We start from the raw sequence: 14769 nt of genomic DNA, 5'->3' as shown, positions 1-14769 counted from the left end.
CTTTCAGCATTCAAACTTCCCCGTCCTCCTCCTGCTCGGGGATACTCATCTATCGCCCCCCCCCATTCGAACTTATCGCATTTACCGGCTTTGACGGACTATATCATTCAGCTTAGCACCCGCTATGCGAATTTCACTGCCCTAGGAGACTTTAATCTTCATGTCAACAATGATTCCTGTCCACACAGCAGTCACTTCATTTCCACGCTAGCAGCATGTAACCTTGTCCAATTAATAACTCTACCCACACATAAAGCGGGTCACACATTGGACCTCATCTGCTCTAATCTCCCTTTCATCCGGGTGGCCCCTCCTATCCCGGTCATCTGGTCGGACCATTTTTTTATCTCTTTTGAGATAGATATCCCCCGTCCCACCAGACCCTCTATCACTCCCAAAACTTCAGGTCGAAACTGGAGTCGCATCACCTTGGAGGCGCTCCAGAAACACCTCAACAACTCCCAACCCTGTCCATCATCTGATCCTGATCTAGCCATCAACCATCTGGATACTTGGATCGGCCAGGCCTTGGATGCACTTGCCCCCATTAAACCGATTAAAACCCACAGGGCGGCACCATCTGCCCCCTGGTACTCCGACGAACTTTGGCAGAAAAAGGCCTTCTGTAAAACCCTTGAACGCCACTGGAGACAGAATTACTCTCCAGAAAGCAAAACCATTTATAAAACTGCCCTCAAACAATATCGGAGGATGATAGAGGAGCATAAACGAGTTTTTCTTGCCTCCAGAATCAAACTCGCCAGCAATGGCGCTAGGGAGATTTTTAACATTGTTAGATCTTTTACAGATCCTACCGCACTGATTCGATCTCAACCCGCCTCACAAGCGCTATGTAATAAACTTTCTCAATTTTTTGAGGACAAAATTGAGACCATCTACTCTTCCTTCCCTTCCCCTAATTGTGAAGGAGGTGATGAGCGACCCAACTCTTCTACACCGCCGCCATCCCTCATGTCTGATTTCGCAGTGATATCGGAAGCCGAATCATTGGCAGAGCTACTTAAATGTAAATCAGGCTCACCGAACGATCCCTGGCCAGCTAAGGAATATAAAAAACTGGCACCCCTACTCAATCCCTACTTAAATCACATTTGGAATGACTCACTCCGAACAGGAAACTTCCCCACCAAATGGAAACATGCCTCCTTAGTTCCCATTCTGAAGAAACCCAATCTGGACCCTGAGCTTCCCAGCAACTACAGGCCCATTTCCCTTCTGCCTACCCCTGCCAAGATCTTGGAAAAGCTGGTCCATTCGCAATTGGCGAACTTTATCGAATCTAAAGGACTTCTCCATGATTCCCAGCATGGCTTTAGGTCGGGCCACAGCACGGAGTCGGCCCTTATCGACGTGAGGTGGATGCTTGACCGAGGGTCGAGGGCGGTGTTAGTGCTGCTGGATCTCTCAGCAGCATTCGACACCGTCTCTCATAAAATCCTGCTGGGAAGGCTGGAGGAGGTGGGGCTAGGTGGCTCTGTACTGAAATGGCTGGCATCCTATCTGTCTGAACGCACACAGCAAGTCTTCACCCCTCCTTTCACCTCCCCAGCCCGACCACTTAAATGGGGAGTCCCACAGGGCTCCTCCCTTAGCCCGCTTTTGTTCAATGTTTATTTCACCCCCCTAGCCAAGCTGATTGCTCAAACTGGGATCAAATCCACATCCTACGCTGATGACATTCAGCTACTTTTTACGTTCGACACCCCCTCCACCTCTGCCTTCGACCCGCTGAAATCCTGTCTCAGAGCTATTTCTGACTGGATGGATGCAAACTCCCTCCGTCTCAATGCAGGTAAAACGGAGATCTTGTTTTTCAATTCACCCTCTCCCCTGGACCCTAGCCTCTGGTGGCCAGAGGACCTGTGTCCAGCCCCCACGCCTAAAGACTCGGTGAAAAATCTGGGAGTACGCTGGGACAACCAGCTCAGCTTTAGCAACCAGGTACAAACAGTTGCAGCCTCCTGCTTCACCAAAATCAGAACAATCAAACGGCTCATCAATTACCTGCCGGAGGATTGCCGTAAGACTGTGATCCAGGCATTAATCATTTCCCACCTTGATTATGCCAATGCCCTCTACCTTGGCATCACAGCCGGCCTATGGTGTAAGCTGCAGACAGTCCAAAACGCCGCCGCCCGGCTGGTGGAGAGAATTCCTGCCAGACATCACATCTCTCCTCTTCTCCGTAAACTGCACTGGCTACCCATTGCGAGGAGGTGCATCTTTAAAGCAATGACGCTTGCTTTCCGGGCATCCAAAGGCACTGGATCGGCCCACCTGAAAAACACCCTACGTCCCTACATTAAATCCAGGGCACTTCGTTCCAACTCCCTACTTCTCCTAGAAACGCCTCGTTTTAAACGATCCCAGGCAGGCGGAAAAACCTTCGAGGTCTGTGCCACTCAACACTGGAACAAGCTCCCACTACCTCTACGTAACTGCCATGCAGAACCTACATTTCGCAAATCCCTGAAAACCCTCCTCTTTTCCTCCTAGACCGGGTACCCCGACCGTGTCCCTCCTGTTGTCAGAGTTATCAGCGCCGGGACGCCCCGTTGGGGCCGCTGCGCGCTTTATAAAAGACAAAACAAAAAAAAAACTTTGTTGATTTCAATGGCGATCTGCTGGAAAGTGCTGTTGCCGTGGAGGAGAAAAGTGTCCGGTGTGATCCAAGCCTGGATCAAAGATGTGAGGAACCTGAAAGTAGAGGGGACAGAGTCTGGGTCACTTGCCAGTGACCAGGGGCACGAAAGACTAATGCCCACCGATGTCTGGTGTTTCAGGTGCGAAGAGGTGAAGCTTGACTCTGCAGCCACAAGGACCAGGAGGTGTCGACGATGACCAGGAGATGGATTCGAGCTGTCCCACGAAGGATGTCGAGTGCTGCGACGACGGTGCCCGGATTGGACCCAACAAGCGTTGACAACAGCAACTCACGCAGAAGAGAAAAGATGCTTTGCTGTGGACCAGCAAGGTCCAGGGGACTCCCCAAGTGGTGGAGAGTCAGGGCACATCTGGGGCAACCAGGGAAGCCCAAGGAAAGTTAAAGTTACCTTCTCAGGGACCCACCAGTCGAAGGACGAGGGATTGCGAAGGTAGCTCAAGCGAAAACAAAAAGGGCCGGCTCACGGAACACTCGTGGATTGTAGGCTAGCAATCTTTGGTGGAAAAGGTGCTCGGGGTCTGGGCTACAAGTAACCCAACGCACAGCCTCAAGGAACGTCGAGAAGCTAATGCCCTTGCAAATATGCACGGTGTCCAAGGGGTCCGGTTCCACGGTACCCACGAGGGCTACGGGTCTCAACTTTGCTGGGGACTCAGGTCGACCTCGGGGAAGTCTGGAAATCCACCTCCTGCATTGCAATTTCTTTGGAGTTTGGCGCGAGCTTCGGAGATGCAAACCGGTCAGATGCGTCTTTGGTGCCTGCCAAGCATGGGAGTAACTCCTTTACTCCAAGGGAGTCATCTAGTGTCGTGCAGATAGTCGAAGTTCCAGGATTCAGTATCAGAGTTTCATCCAGGTGTAATCTAAAGTCCTGTAGTCAGGGGTTCCTATCTTATACCCAAGGAAGGGGTGGGACAAACTCTGGGGACCCACCTAGGTGAGGGTTTGGAAAGAGGGGTGGCTACACCCATTTCCTTTGTCCAGTTTCGCGCCAGAAAAGGGGCTGGTAGCCCCTGCAACCGGTTTGAACTTGGCTATGCACAGGGACACCCCCTGACTTCAAAGCACTCTTGGAGTGCACCCACCCAGCCACAATACACTAGAACTTGTCTCGGAGGTGGTGACACTCCCTGTGACAGGAAACCTATTGTCCAGGCCTCCCCAGCCGGAGTTTCGTCTAGCAGCAGGAGGCCAGACTCGTGGCTGTGGCATCCATTTTGTGATGCCATGGTTCTTTTAACTGGTACCAGATGTACCGGTGTGTACATGTCTCTCCCTCTGGAAGGGTGGAATCATACCCCTGCCGCCAGAACTGGAGGGTGGGGGTATGATTCCAAAGTGTTTGACACCAAACACGACATGTTTCCTTGCAGCCATTCCAAAGTTAGCATTTACAGCGAGGTTATAAAGCACATAAGAGTATATGGTCTGGCTGCATCACAGAACAACCCCGGAGAATGAATTCCGAAGGCTGCAGAGGGGCCCTGCTCATGCATGGGCACCCTCTCACACAAATCCCAGCAGCCTGCCTTCAGGATTGATAAGGCCTGCCATAGAGGTGACTGATAGGTTTATATGTGTAGTGATACAAGATAAATATATGGAACCTATATCTATGTAAGGGGTGCATACACCACCTTACACAGGCTGCTGTAGCAGACCTGGGGTGTCATTTTGGAAGGCTGCCCAGGGGTGGCATAATATATGCTTCAGCCCCTGGTAGGCCTCTGGGGTACCTATGCCCTTGGTACCTAGTGCACCATATACTAGGGACTCATAAAGGTACCCCAGTAACCAAACTGGAGTGTACCTAAAGTACATGGAATCATATTAGAGAGGAAGCAAATAGGCTGGGGTCCTGAATAGCAGGGCCCCAGCCAGACTAAAGTCGGAAAACAGTGAAACATCAGCAAAAAGTGGGGGTAACTATAAGAAGCAGATCCTACTCTCCTACAATGTGCATATGTATTCCCTTTGTTTCCTTCACCCTTCAAGTGAGTCAGGTCTTGATTATTGCTAATAGTTACCTATTTGTCCCCATCTGCACAGTTTGAGTTACTAGATTATCATGTGTTAGTTTCAGGCGATTTGTTGACTTTTTTATTTTTTTAATGCAAACTACGCCTCAAATACATCTAACTAGCTAAATAAACATGTCTATGATATTTCTAAAGGTGCCTAGTTATTACAGTACATAGATGTTTACATCAAGTTGCATACCACTTACCTTACGTACAGATTGCACCAGTACAAATGGTTGTATTAATTTTTGCCAATGATGGATTAGACGAGGATTCATTTTCAGGATGGGCTTTGCAAAGATTGGGGTCACAAATGCTTTTCAAGCAAGTGATTTTACTTTTCTTGCAAAGGGAGCCGTGAAATGTTTTTGTGTTTCTCTGGCGGAGGACTATCCATATTCTGGGGGCACTTCTTGTGAAGGATAGTGAGTGATCTTTCCTTCTTGAATCTGGGCGCCTCCAGTTGTAGTGAATCTGATATGTGCTGTCCTTTTGATCTTGCCAATTTCTGAACTAGGTATTTTGGAGTTCCATAGTGACACACTTTGCTCGTAATGCAAACAAACTTAAAGACACATTGCACTTCGATAGGATGCCCCTCGAGCATTGTGAGTATGGGAGAAATTTGATGGAAACATTGGGCTCCATAGACAAGTCTGGCTGCTGCATGGATCATGGCCTTCATGGGATCCAGGTGGGTTTTTGGTGTGCATTGATAGTTTTATTTCCATTGTCAAGTTTAGCTATGACAAGTGCCTGGACTGCAAGTTTGAGGTCACTTTTAACAATGACCAGTTTGACATTTTTGAGGAGTCTTAGGCTGTGCATAGCTGTTTTGACTGTGGTGTTGATGTGGGCTCTCATATTGAATTCTTGTCCCTTGCTATTCCCAATGTCTTGTCCAGCTCTATTCTCAGTGATTTAGAGCAATTGATGGTTTTCGAGGTGTATTTGAGCGCATCTAGATGAGTGACCCAGTCTTGGATAGGTCAGGGACTGCCATGTGTGGAGATAAGTAGGAATTCTGTCTTCTGTATGTTGAGCTATAAGTAGTTGAAACAGAGCGACAATGTTGAACCTTTTTAGTGTTTGATTTAGATGAAGGGTGTCATTGAGAGAGGATGTTTTTATTCATAAAGTGGAGTGTCGTCAGCATAAAGGTGGTATGCAAGGTTGAAGTGTTCAGGGAGCAAGATCAGGAGCTCTATATAGAGACTGAAGAGAGTTGGGGATAGTAGTCTGTGTTATTCTGGTTCTAAATGCTAAAACGTTTAACCAAACTCTGCAGAGTTCTAATTTCTTTAGTTTTGTGAAAAGAGTGCAGAAACATATACATTGTAGAAAAGCTGAAATATCACTGCATATTTAGCAGTCCTAAATAGGAGTGCTTTTTCTTTGACCTCTGTGGTGTTCTCCTGAATATATCATTGTTTAGTTCTGCATCTGTCAGAGTATCTATTCTTTGATAAGTATCTAAGTTCAGTGTACTTTCTTTGCTTAGGGATCCCCTATATCATTGTATTTCCTGTTTGGGAATCACTGCATTACCCGCACTTCAGTTTCATCCTTGGAAAGTTGACCTGCACACTATTAGAATCTATGATCAAGTTCTTGGGAGCAGATACCCATGTAATGTATTCAACATGGCTGTCTTATGTGCATGTCCTCCTTCATTGTTGACTTCTAGGGAAGAACAACTTAACATTATTGGATCTCACTACCTGCTGGGAAAGCTAAACATCAATAATGCAACAAAAGGGGGAACCTTCAGTGGACAATATTTAGTGGGGTCCAGTGTACTAGTCCAACAATCTGATAGCAACACAGGGTACAAAGTTCCCCAAGGGAAACGAAAGAGTAACGAAGTGTGTGTTAAGGAGTGGAAGGTGTTTGCGCAGGGAACTGGGGGGTTCCCTTATTGGAACTAGAAAGCCTCACACACCCAGCAAGCTAGATGTGATGCTTCATCACTGGCCTTCTGCCTCTCGTCAGACTGGCGCTGCAATGTCTGACGGGCACCTTATAGGTGCTCTTTGTCGGGGTTCTTCTGTTCCAGCCAGTTGGTGAGTGCGTGTGAGAGGTTCAAAATTCGTGTAGTCGTGCGGGAGTGGTGAATTTAAAACAAGGTGAAACAGTCCACAATGACCTTTATTGATGTGGCTGGTTCCCTTAGTTAAAAAGGTGGAAGGGGAGATGGAGAGACAGGGAGGATAATGACTAGCTATTTCGACCTTAAAGTCAGGTCGACATGTTTCTTGCCTATCGGGCAATTCTTCAGGACCTATAGTGACAGTACTACACAGTGAACAATTGTGAGAAAGGAAAAGAAAAATTACAACCTCACTAGATCGGTAATTGGTAGGCTTAAGGTCCTACTCTGGTGTGGTGACCCTAGAGGGATGAAAGTAAAACATGTTCAGGGTAATGTTTACAGATGGCCAGGGTCAACAGACCCCACAGAAAAACACACACATATAATTACATAATTACAATTGATCAAAGCCGCCACAAGGATAGTGGAAGCGGTCAACAATGGTTACACCCCAAAGTGTTAGACCCTAATAGTAGCCCAAAACTGATTACAATACAATGTTGCACCAGTACGGAAGAGAGGGGGGGCAACCCAATTAAAATAACGAAGACATAGCCAAAGTAAATACAATGAATGTGCTCTTACCCTAGGGAAACCCTATCGGGCCCCGCAGACTGTTCCTGTGGGACCTGCACGGTCTGGTTAGGTACCTAGAGAGAGGAGTAAGATATAGAAGGTACCATGTGCATGAGGGTGTAAAGCGCTAAAGAGGTATTGCGTTTGAGTCAAGACAGGCCGGGTGGTCAGAGTCAAAAATCAATGTCCCAACCCATAGAGGATGTTGCCAGGGAAAAGTGGCTGAACCATGTGTCCAGATTCATTTAGAGCAGCGTAAAATACAGTGAAATGGCCCGGATGAAACTGTCACAAGCAGCGTTATTGCAGAAGACCAAGTCGCCCCCCACTCTGCAGAACACCAATAGGGTTGCGTGGTTATGGGCGAAGGCTGTATTCCTATGCCGCGCCTCTGGACCGCCCATACAAAGCAACCACATATGACTGTCTCTCCGCTGAACCGGTGAATATGACCAGGCTCAGGTATTTCCGGCGAGCGATCTTTGAAGGGGTTTAGAGAAGTTAATAAGAGACATGACTATCCCGCGTCTGGCTCGCGGGCAAACCAATAGACCGAAGGTCCACATAAACACAGACATCAATGCTTACCTTGGCGGCGTGTGGTCAAGTCAAATATCAATCATAAAGATTTTTTTTAAACGTTATTAAACTTGATTTGCAGTTTATAAAAGGCATACATTGACAGGGAGCATTTCAATTTCAAATATTGCAGACATCATATTATCGACACCAGCTTTGTCACATACAACAATCGTGATAGCGTACTGCATCACACACAACATAGTTAAGTTTGAGTAGAATGTATTATTGACGGGTCAATATGTTTAGTTGTGTGATGGGTACTGTGTGGGATTCGGCAGGTTCAGCTCTGTGCCATCGCACTGGCGAAGATATGTTGTAAATGGGTCCCAGATTGTGCGGGGTCGGGTTACTGGTGGCATAAGATCCCAATAGGTAGCGAACTGTGTATCATCACCCTGTGCTTTGTCAATCACGAAGCGATACAAAAGGGGATGATGGACGGAGCGTTTGAGCAAATCAAACACTCACCCCCAGTCAACTGATCTGGGATTAATCCATCACCATTCTTTCGCTCACTCAGCCACCCCAGTTCAGACATGGCCATATGCAAATCAGTCTGACCCTGTGCCTCAGTCCTCAGTCCAGATCAGTTGACTGGGGGTGAGTGTTTGATTTGCTCAAACGCTCTGTCCATCATTCCCTTTTGTATCGCTTTGTTCGCCCTAAGTGTGGCAGGGTATGCTCAGACGTGAGTCCCTTGCTCACTTGGCCACTGGATTCAAGATAGCCTGGCTGATGAGGATTATGAATCCGAAACCGGTCCCAGGATGCTTGTTTCCGGTCCAGGGAAGACCTGGCTTGGCAGTTTGGGCTGGACTGTACCCATGAGGCACAGGGTCAGACTGATTTGCATATGGCCATGTCTGAACTGGGGTTGCTGAGTGAGCTAAAGAATGGTGATGGATTAAACCCAGATCAGTTGACTGGGGGTGAGTGTTTGATTTGCTCAAACGCTCCGTCCATCATCCCCCCAGATTGCTCAGAGGGACGCCCGGTGTACAGACGGAGAGAGCGGTGCTCCACACACCTGAGCTGGAGCCAGGTGGGGTGATGCTATTCCCTCCTATCAATTAGCATTTTGGAGGAGACTGAGCACAACCTGGAAATAAACAGGTGATATTATTTCAATTTTTTGCAGTAGCTATTTATATCTAGGTCCTGAAGGAAAGCAGTGGCGTACCCATAGCCACTTATGCTGAAACATGTTGACCCTACTAGCTTGCAGATATTTTGTTAAATCTGCTAGTTCATTCCTTTGGTTTTAATGTTGGGAGAGTTGAGAGGATTTATTAAAATTGTATCTTTCTACTCATTCTCTATCCAATTTTATATATTTTGTTTTTCACCATATACTTTTTTGCACTGCAATTCAGTTACCCCGATATATTTAACATTTTCGGTCCTACCCTTCACATACTCTATTACTCACATTGGGTTAACTGTCTGTCACATAAACAACTAGTGATAGACTACACTTTCTCCTGGATAAAGGAGAGCCCAAATGATGAATAGGGCGGTACCGTGTGGGAACTGATGGGCACCTTTTCCAAACTTAGGAATTGTGTGTTTATGGTTACACTCTTTGCACTTTTTGCTTAGTCACTTGCTTTTGGTTAGGCTACACTCAGGTTATCACAGTTGAACCCTTCTTTTCCTGTTCGACCAACAGACATGCTTTGTACGGTTGACATAGTGCCATGTTTAGTGCTCATGAGGATGTTCTGTCGCTCTCTACTGCCAGGTGGGGTTGAAACACTGTAGGATGCAGCCAGAACTGTAGGAAACTTACTTGGGCACAGAGGGTATAGAGTTTTAGATCCAGGGAACCCAGTTCTCCGTGCGCCTGGGGTAGCATTAGGATTTCATGGGCTACTCTTGGCTGTCGGCCTGCCCACGTTAGTGTGATAATGGTGGAGCACAGTCTTTTAAAGAACTGTGCTGTTAGGAGAAGCAGGATATTTACGAAGAGGCATAAAAATTTTGGAAGGACCACCATTTTAGCAATCGCTATGCGCCCAGCCAGGGCAGTTTGTTCTATAGCTGGATACGAGTCTCAAGCCAGTTAACTGCACATCCATAATTCGCTCTCCATAGTTGTTCTGGGTTCCTGCATAGCCATATGCCCAAATATTTAGTCTGCTCGGGTTCCAATTTTAGTGGGTATTCCGTTTGGTATGGATGCGTGGCGTCTGTAAGTGCAAAGAGTATAGACTTGCTCCAATTGACTGTGCCCCAAGGCCTCCAAAGCAGAGCACTTCCCTTGTCCTAGGTTCTTGTAAGGTTCACGATTTTATAGGGTAATGTCATCGGTGTACTTAGACCCCACTAGTCCCTGAGCAGTGAAACCAGTGTCCCTTTTTGCATGCTGTTGGCGCAGCCTAGCGGCTCCATTGCCACAGCAAATATGAGCGGGAGAGGGGGGAGCCCTGTCTAGTGCCCCGTGTGATTGCAATAGGTTCTGAGATTTTGTCGTTTATTTTAATGCACGCCAAGGGATGGGTGTATAATAAACTGATATTTTTAATAAAGCTTGAGCTAAATCCCAAGCGTCCGAGCAGGGGGAAGAGGAAGGACCGTTTGAGCAAATTGAATGCTTTTGTTGCGTCTAAAAGTGCTGCTATCGCAGGTAAGGAGTAATGGATGTGATGGATGACGGAGAATATTGTATGGAGATTATGCGATGTAGCCCTCCCCGGTATAAATCCAGATTGATCAGGTCGCGCAATTAAAGGGATAAGGGGCAGTAGGCGATTCGCCAGTAACTTTGCGTATATTTTGTTATCTATATTGATTAGTGAAAGAGGGCGAAATGAGTCAGAGTTCAGGGGCCTTATCTGGTTTGAGTATGGTTATAATAATTACTTCTCGAAGGGTTGTGGGGAGCCGGCCTACTGATAGCGACTTGTGATACATCTCTATAAGGTGTGGGATTAGTATAGTTAATCATAAAGATATTGATAAAAAATTTCAATTTAAAACCTTTAGCAGGCGATGAACATTTTAGTAAGTCAATATAATAATGTTCCAGGCAAGCTTAAACTTCAACTTTTGCCCATGTAATTTGAATGAATTCCATTGTGCTGAGGTAACTATCTTTTTCTGAAATATTTCCAAAAATATAGTTTTCGTATTTGAGACTCGCACAGTAAAGTGCTGTACCCTTTGAGGTTTTAGTGCTGAGAGTGCCAAGAAATCTACCATCAATCTTCATGACTACCTTTCTTCAATGTTCAATTACATCCCAGTTTGTTTTCCGCTAGGTGGGCATAGAATATCAATGCAGTCCAACATATTCTACCCTTTGTATTGCTTTTCTTCTAGCTGGTAGCAAAATATTTAGATTGTTCATTGTTTTTTAAGTTGAAGGATAGACCTGCTGATCTTGTCAATGTATCCAGGTATTGTGAACTCCAGTATATTTCTGTACTAAAAAACAAGTTTACAGAAGCCAATACATATTGTGTCTTCCCCTTGGTTGATGATGGGTGGTCACTCAGCTAAGCTCATTCTGCATGGCTTGGGTTGGTGGTTAGCAATAATTGCAGTTTATCAAAGAGGCTTTCTACATATTTTGCACTTTCTTCTATGTAGATCAGGCTAACCTCTTTCTATACATTTTTTTCAGCCCTCTGTCCAAATGTGGTAAACCTGCGTCATATTGGAACCCTAAAATACTTATTCTTCAAGAGGTTTGTTGAGGTATGGACCATTTTTTACTTCAGAATGTTTTGTAGGCTGATTTGCAAAGTTTATTGTGGTTGTTTGCGATTATGTTCTAAAAGCTTACTGCAGATGTCTTTAATCTTGAGAAAAACTCCAGATATGTCACTGGTCTACAGCTGGGCCAATATGCTGGCTCTAAACAAGCTGTTTTCAACATGGGGCACTTCCATCGTCTTTTACTGTATATTTATCATCTAAGATATGTTTGTCTTGTGAATAAATGATGGATTTACTAAATATACTAAGGGACCTATAAGGATGATACAGTCACTGAGGGGAACATTGAGCGCCTGAGTCTTGGCATCACTAGTTGCACATTGTGCAAGATAACTTCTGAAGTAATACATTTCAAGTGATCTTCCCTCCCTCCCACCCCATAGTCTAGCCCTCTAAATAAGTAATGTTTGTAATGTATAAAACTTCTTTATGAAGTAGTATAAATCTTTCTAAAACATAATATATTGGCCTTGACATAGATTTTCGTAAAGAGGTTGGAGCGGCAGAAAGCACGGAGGACCTGGTGGGAGGTTCACCAGTCAATAAAAGCAGCAGAGGAGCAGGATGATCTTGGTGAACAGGATCAGGCCTTGGATATCAACCTTGAAATACAGCCCTCAGCTGAGGGGGATTACTCATCTCCTGAGTTGGGTGGGAGATGACGTAGATAAGTTGTTTTCTGCTTATGAGGTGACCCAGAGGATACACATGATCCCAGAGGAGCACTGGGGGGATCGCTTATCGAAACGTATGCCTTGTGTGGGGAGGGATACACTTCTTATACTAGAAGTAGAGAACCAAACCAGGTACACCCGATGAAAGCCATACTTATCACTAAATTTGGGGTGACCCCTGAGAAGTCAGAGGTTCAGAGACAGCCACTAACTCCCAAATCAGTCCTGAGTGGATTTCTTGGACTACTCCACAAGAAAAAGAAAGGCTGAGTGATGGGCAGCAAAGATAATGATAAGAATTGGCTGTACAACTTGGGTCTCTGGGAGCACCTGGTCAATACTTGTTTTACAGAGCTGGGGCAGTACTTAGTGGACAGGAAGCTTGCTTAAGAGGTGGACATCTTGGCAAGAACTCGATTGTCCAAAAAGGCATCTAGGGGTGGGATTTCCAAAAGGGTGGTCAGAGCTCCCACCAGACGAAAGAGAGTGGAGGACTTAAGGGGGTGGGGAGGTATTAAAAATAAGAAGTTTTCAAAAGTTTTCAAAAGGCCCTGAAAATAATTCCCAAGTAAACATCAGTAACCCATCCCAATCTTAGCCAAAGAAGTAAGGGTTATTTGATAAACAGACAGGGAGGGTTGTCCCCCAGTGTGCGGATAGCTACAAATATGGGCACTCCAAGGGAGTCTAAGAGGACACAGCCCCCCACCAGGAGGCAGACACCTGAGTTGGTGAGTTTTTGCACCTGGTCCCAGTTAGCTTTTTGGAACAGACCGAGATTACCCTAGTGTCCTTGGGGGGGATAAGGAGATGGTGCCAAAAGCTCATATGCCTTTAAATACTTCTAAGTAATTGCAGTGAGTCACCATCAATGTTCAACATGTGGAGGCTCTGAGGGTCATAGGAGCCAGACTGACTACTGAGAGGTCCACCCTAACAAATTCCACCAAGTCATAGTCGCAGACAACCACAAGTCTCTTTGAGGGGGGGGGGGGCGCTTGGACAAATCACAATTTGAGAGAAGCCAATGTTACCATGTTTTAATGTATTCTAGATAAAACTACAATGGTTCACTTAATCAAGCCATAGATTTATTGTCCCGGAAGGACTTGAGAGGTGGAAGAATCGTAGGTGGTTGCAGCATAATAGCTGTAAAATCAAAATCATATTTGGCATTAAAGACCAGATTGCACTTGCATCAACTCATCTGGGTTGGACACATAGTTTGTTTGTGTGCTGTTTTGTTCCTGACACTGAAACCAGTCTGGGATTACTTGTAACCCAGTTGAGAAAGGATCTGGCCTCGCAGTTTGGGTTGGACTCTTCCCTTTGGAAAGGAGCCAAGGCTGATTTGCATATGACTCGTTCATGTCCGAGTTGGCATGGTGAGCAAAAAACGATGGACTGCTGCTTGTGTTTTTCCAAGTGTACATTGCGTGAGAAGCAAGAAACATGACCAGAAACACGAGATTTCTTCACGATCATATTGTTTTAACCCATTAAGTGCCATCGTCCTGTCTTCAATGAGCGCTTTGCACGCTTGGAGGGGCTGGTGTATGCAGCCCTGACAGCTTTTATTCTGATGACCTTAGCAAAGGTTATGGAAGAAACAACAGTGAATGTTTCAAAGCATTAAGAAATCAAAAGATAAGTTGGGAGAGAGAAAGAGGGTGGTGTCAAAAGAGACAAGACCTCCGAGGACTCGTCAGCCGAGCGGTACCTGGCCGACGTGAAATCCTCATTTTCTTTGGGAGTTGGTGTCTCACCATGTGCCGGACCTTAATCCTATTGTTTATGGGCATTTACATCTGTTCTAGTTTGGGCGGGGGGAGAAGGGTTGCTTGAGCCGTCTGTGCTAGAAGCGCCCCGTGCTTCCTTCAACAGGTAGGGGTGAGGGGAGAGATTTGTCGTGCTCATATGTCCCCGATGCTTGTCATGGGCACGAAATTTATAACAGAAGTGACAAGCCCAGAAAACGATACTCTGCCGTGGGCAAGGAGTGCTTGGCACTTGTTCCTGGTTAAAAAACAAGCTGATCGCAGCAAAAAGCCAGAAGTGGATGCCTGCGTGTGCCCCAGGGGAACTGCAGGTCAGCAAAAAGACAGAAGTGGATGCCTGCTTATGCCCCGGGGGAACTGCTGGGTGCGCGCTGGTTCGGAGCTATGAGCGAAGCAACAAAATGGCGTGGGACTGTCCACAGTCACTACGGACACGCACATGCTGTCTGCTATGGACAAATGGCAAGAGCAGACATGTTTGTCCATGCAGGCGCGTGCATAAAAGCCCTCAGTAGAATTTATTCCAAAAGGTTCTCGCAATAGCGAGAGCAGCGCATGGTCTGCTTTTGCTAGGCGAGACCTAAAAATAGACTCAAAAAGAAACAAGCATTTACAATGCAATGGTCTCGGCATCATTAAA

At 46.1% G+C, this 14769-nt stretch overlaps 1 protein-coding gene across 2 annotated transcripts in view; it reads left to right on the top strand.

Annotated features, from left to right (window-relative positions):
* The window catches only part of EXD3 (exonuclease 3'-5' domain containing 3), a 2383304-nt gene that overhangs the window by 998884 nt on the left and 1369651 nt on the right, over positions 1-14769 (top strand). For both annotated transcript variants that reach the window (XM_078642091.1, XM_078642090.1), the window contains exon 10: positions 11583-11656. In XM_078642091.1, the coding sequence (XP_078498217.1) occupies positions 11583-11656 (74 nt within the window). The remainder of the gene's footprint in view (positions 1-11582; positions 11657-14769) is intronic.

The sequence above is a fragment of the Lissotriton helveticus genome, chromosome 5_1 (assembly GCF_964261635.1).
Source record: "Lissotriton helveticus chromosome 5_1, aLisHel1.1, whole genome shotgun sequence".
NCBI lineage: Eukaryota > Metazoa > Chordata > Amphibia > Caudata > Salamandridae > Lissotriton > Lissotriton helveticus.
The sequence above is the reverse complement of the archived record's forward strand: the minus strand, read 5'-3'. Positions and strand labels throughout refer to the sequence as shown.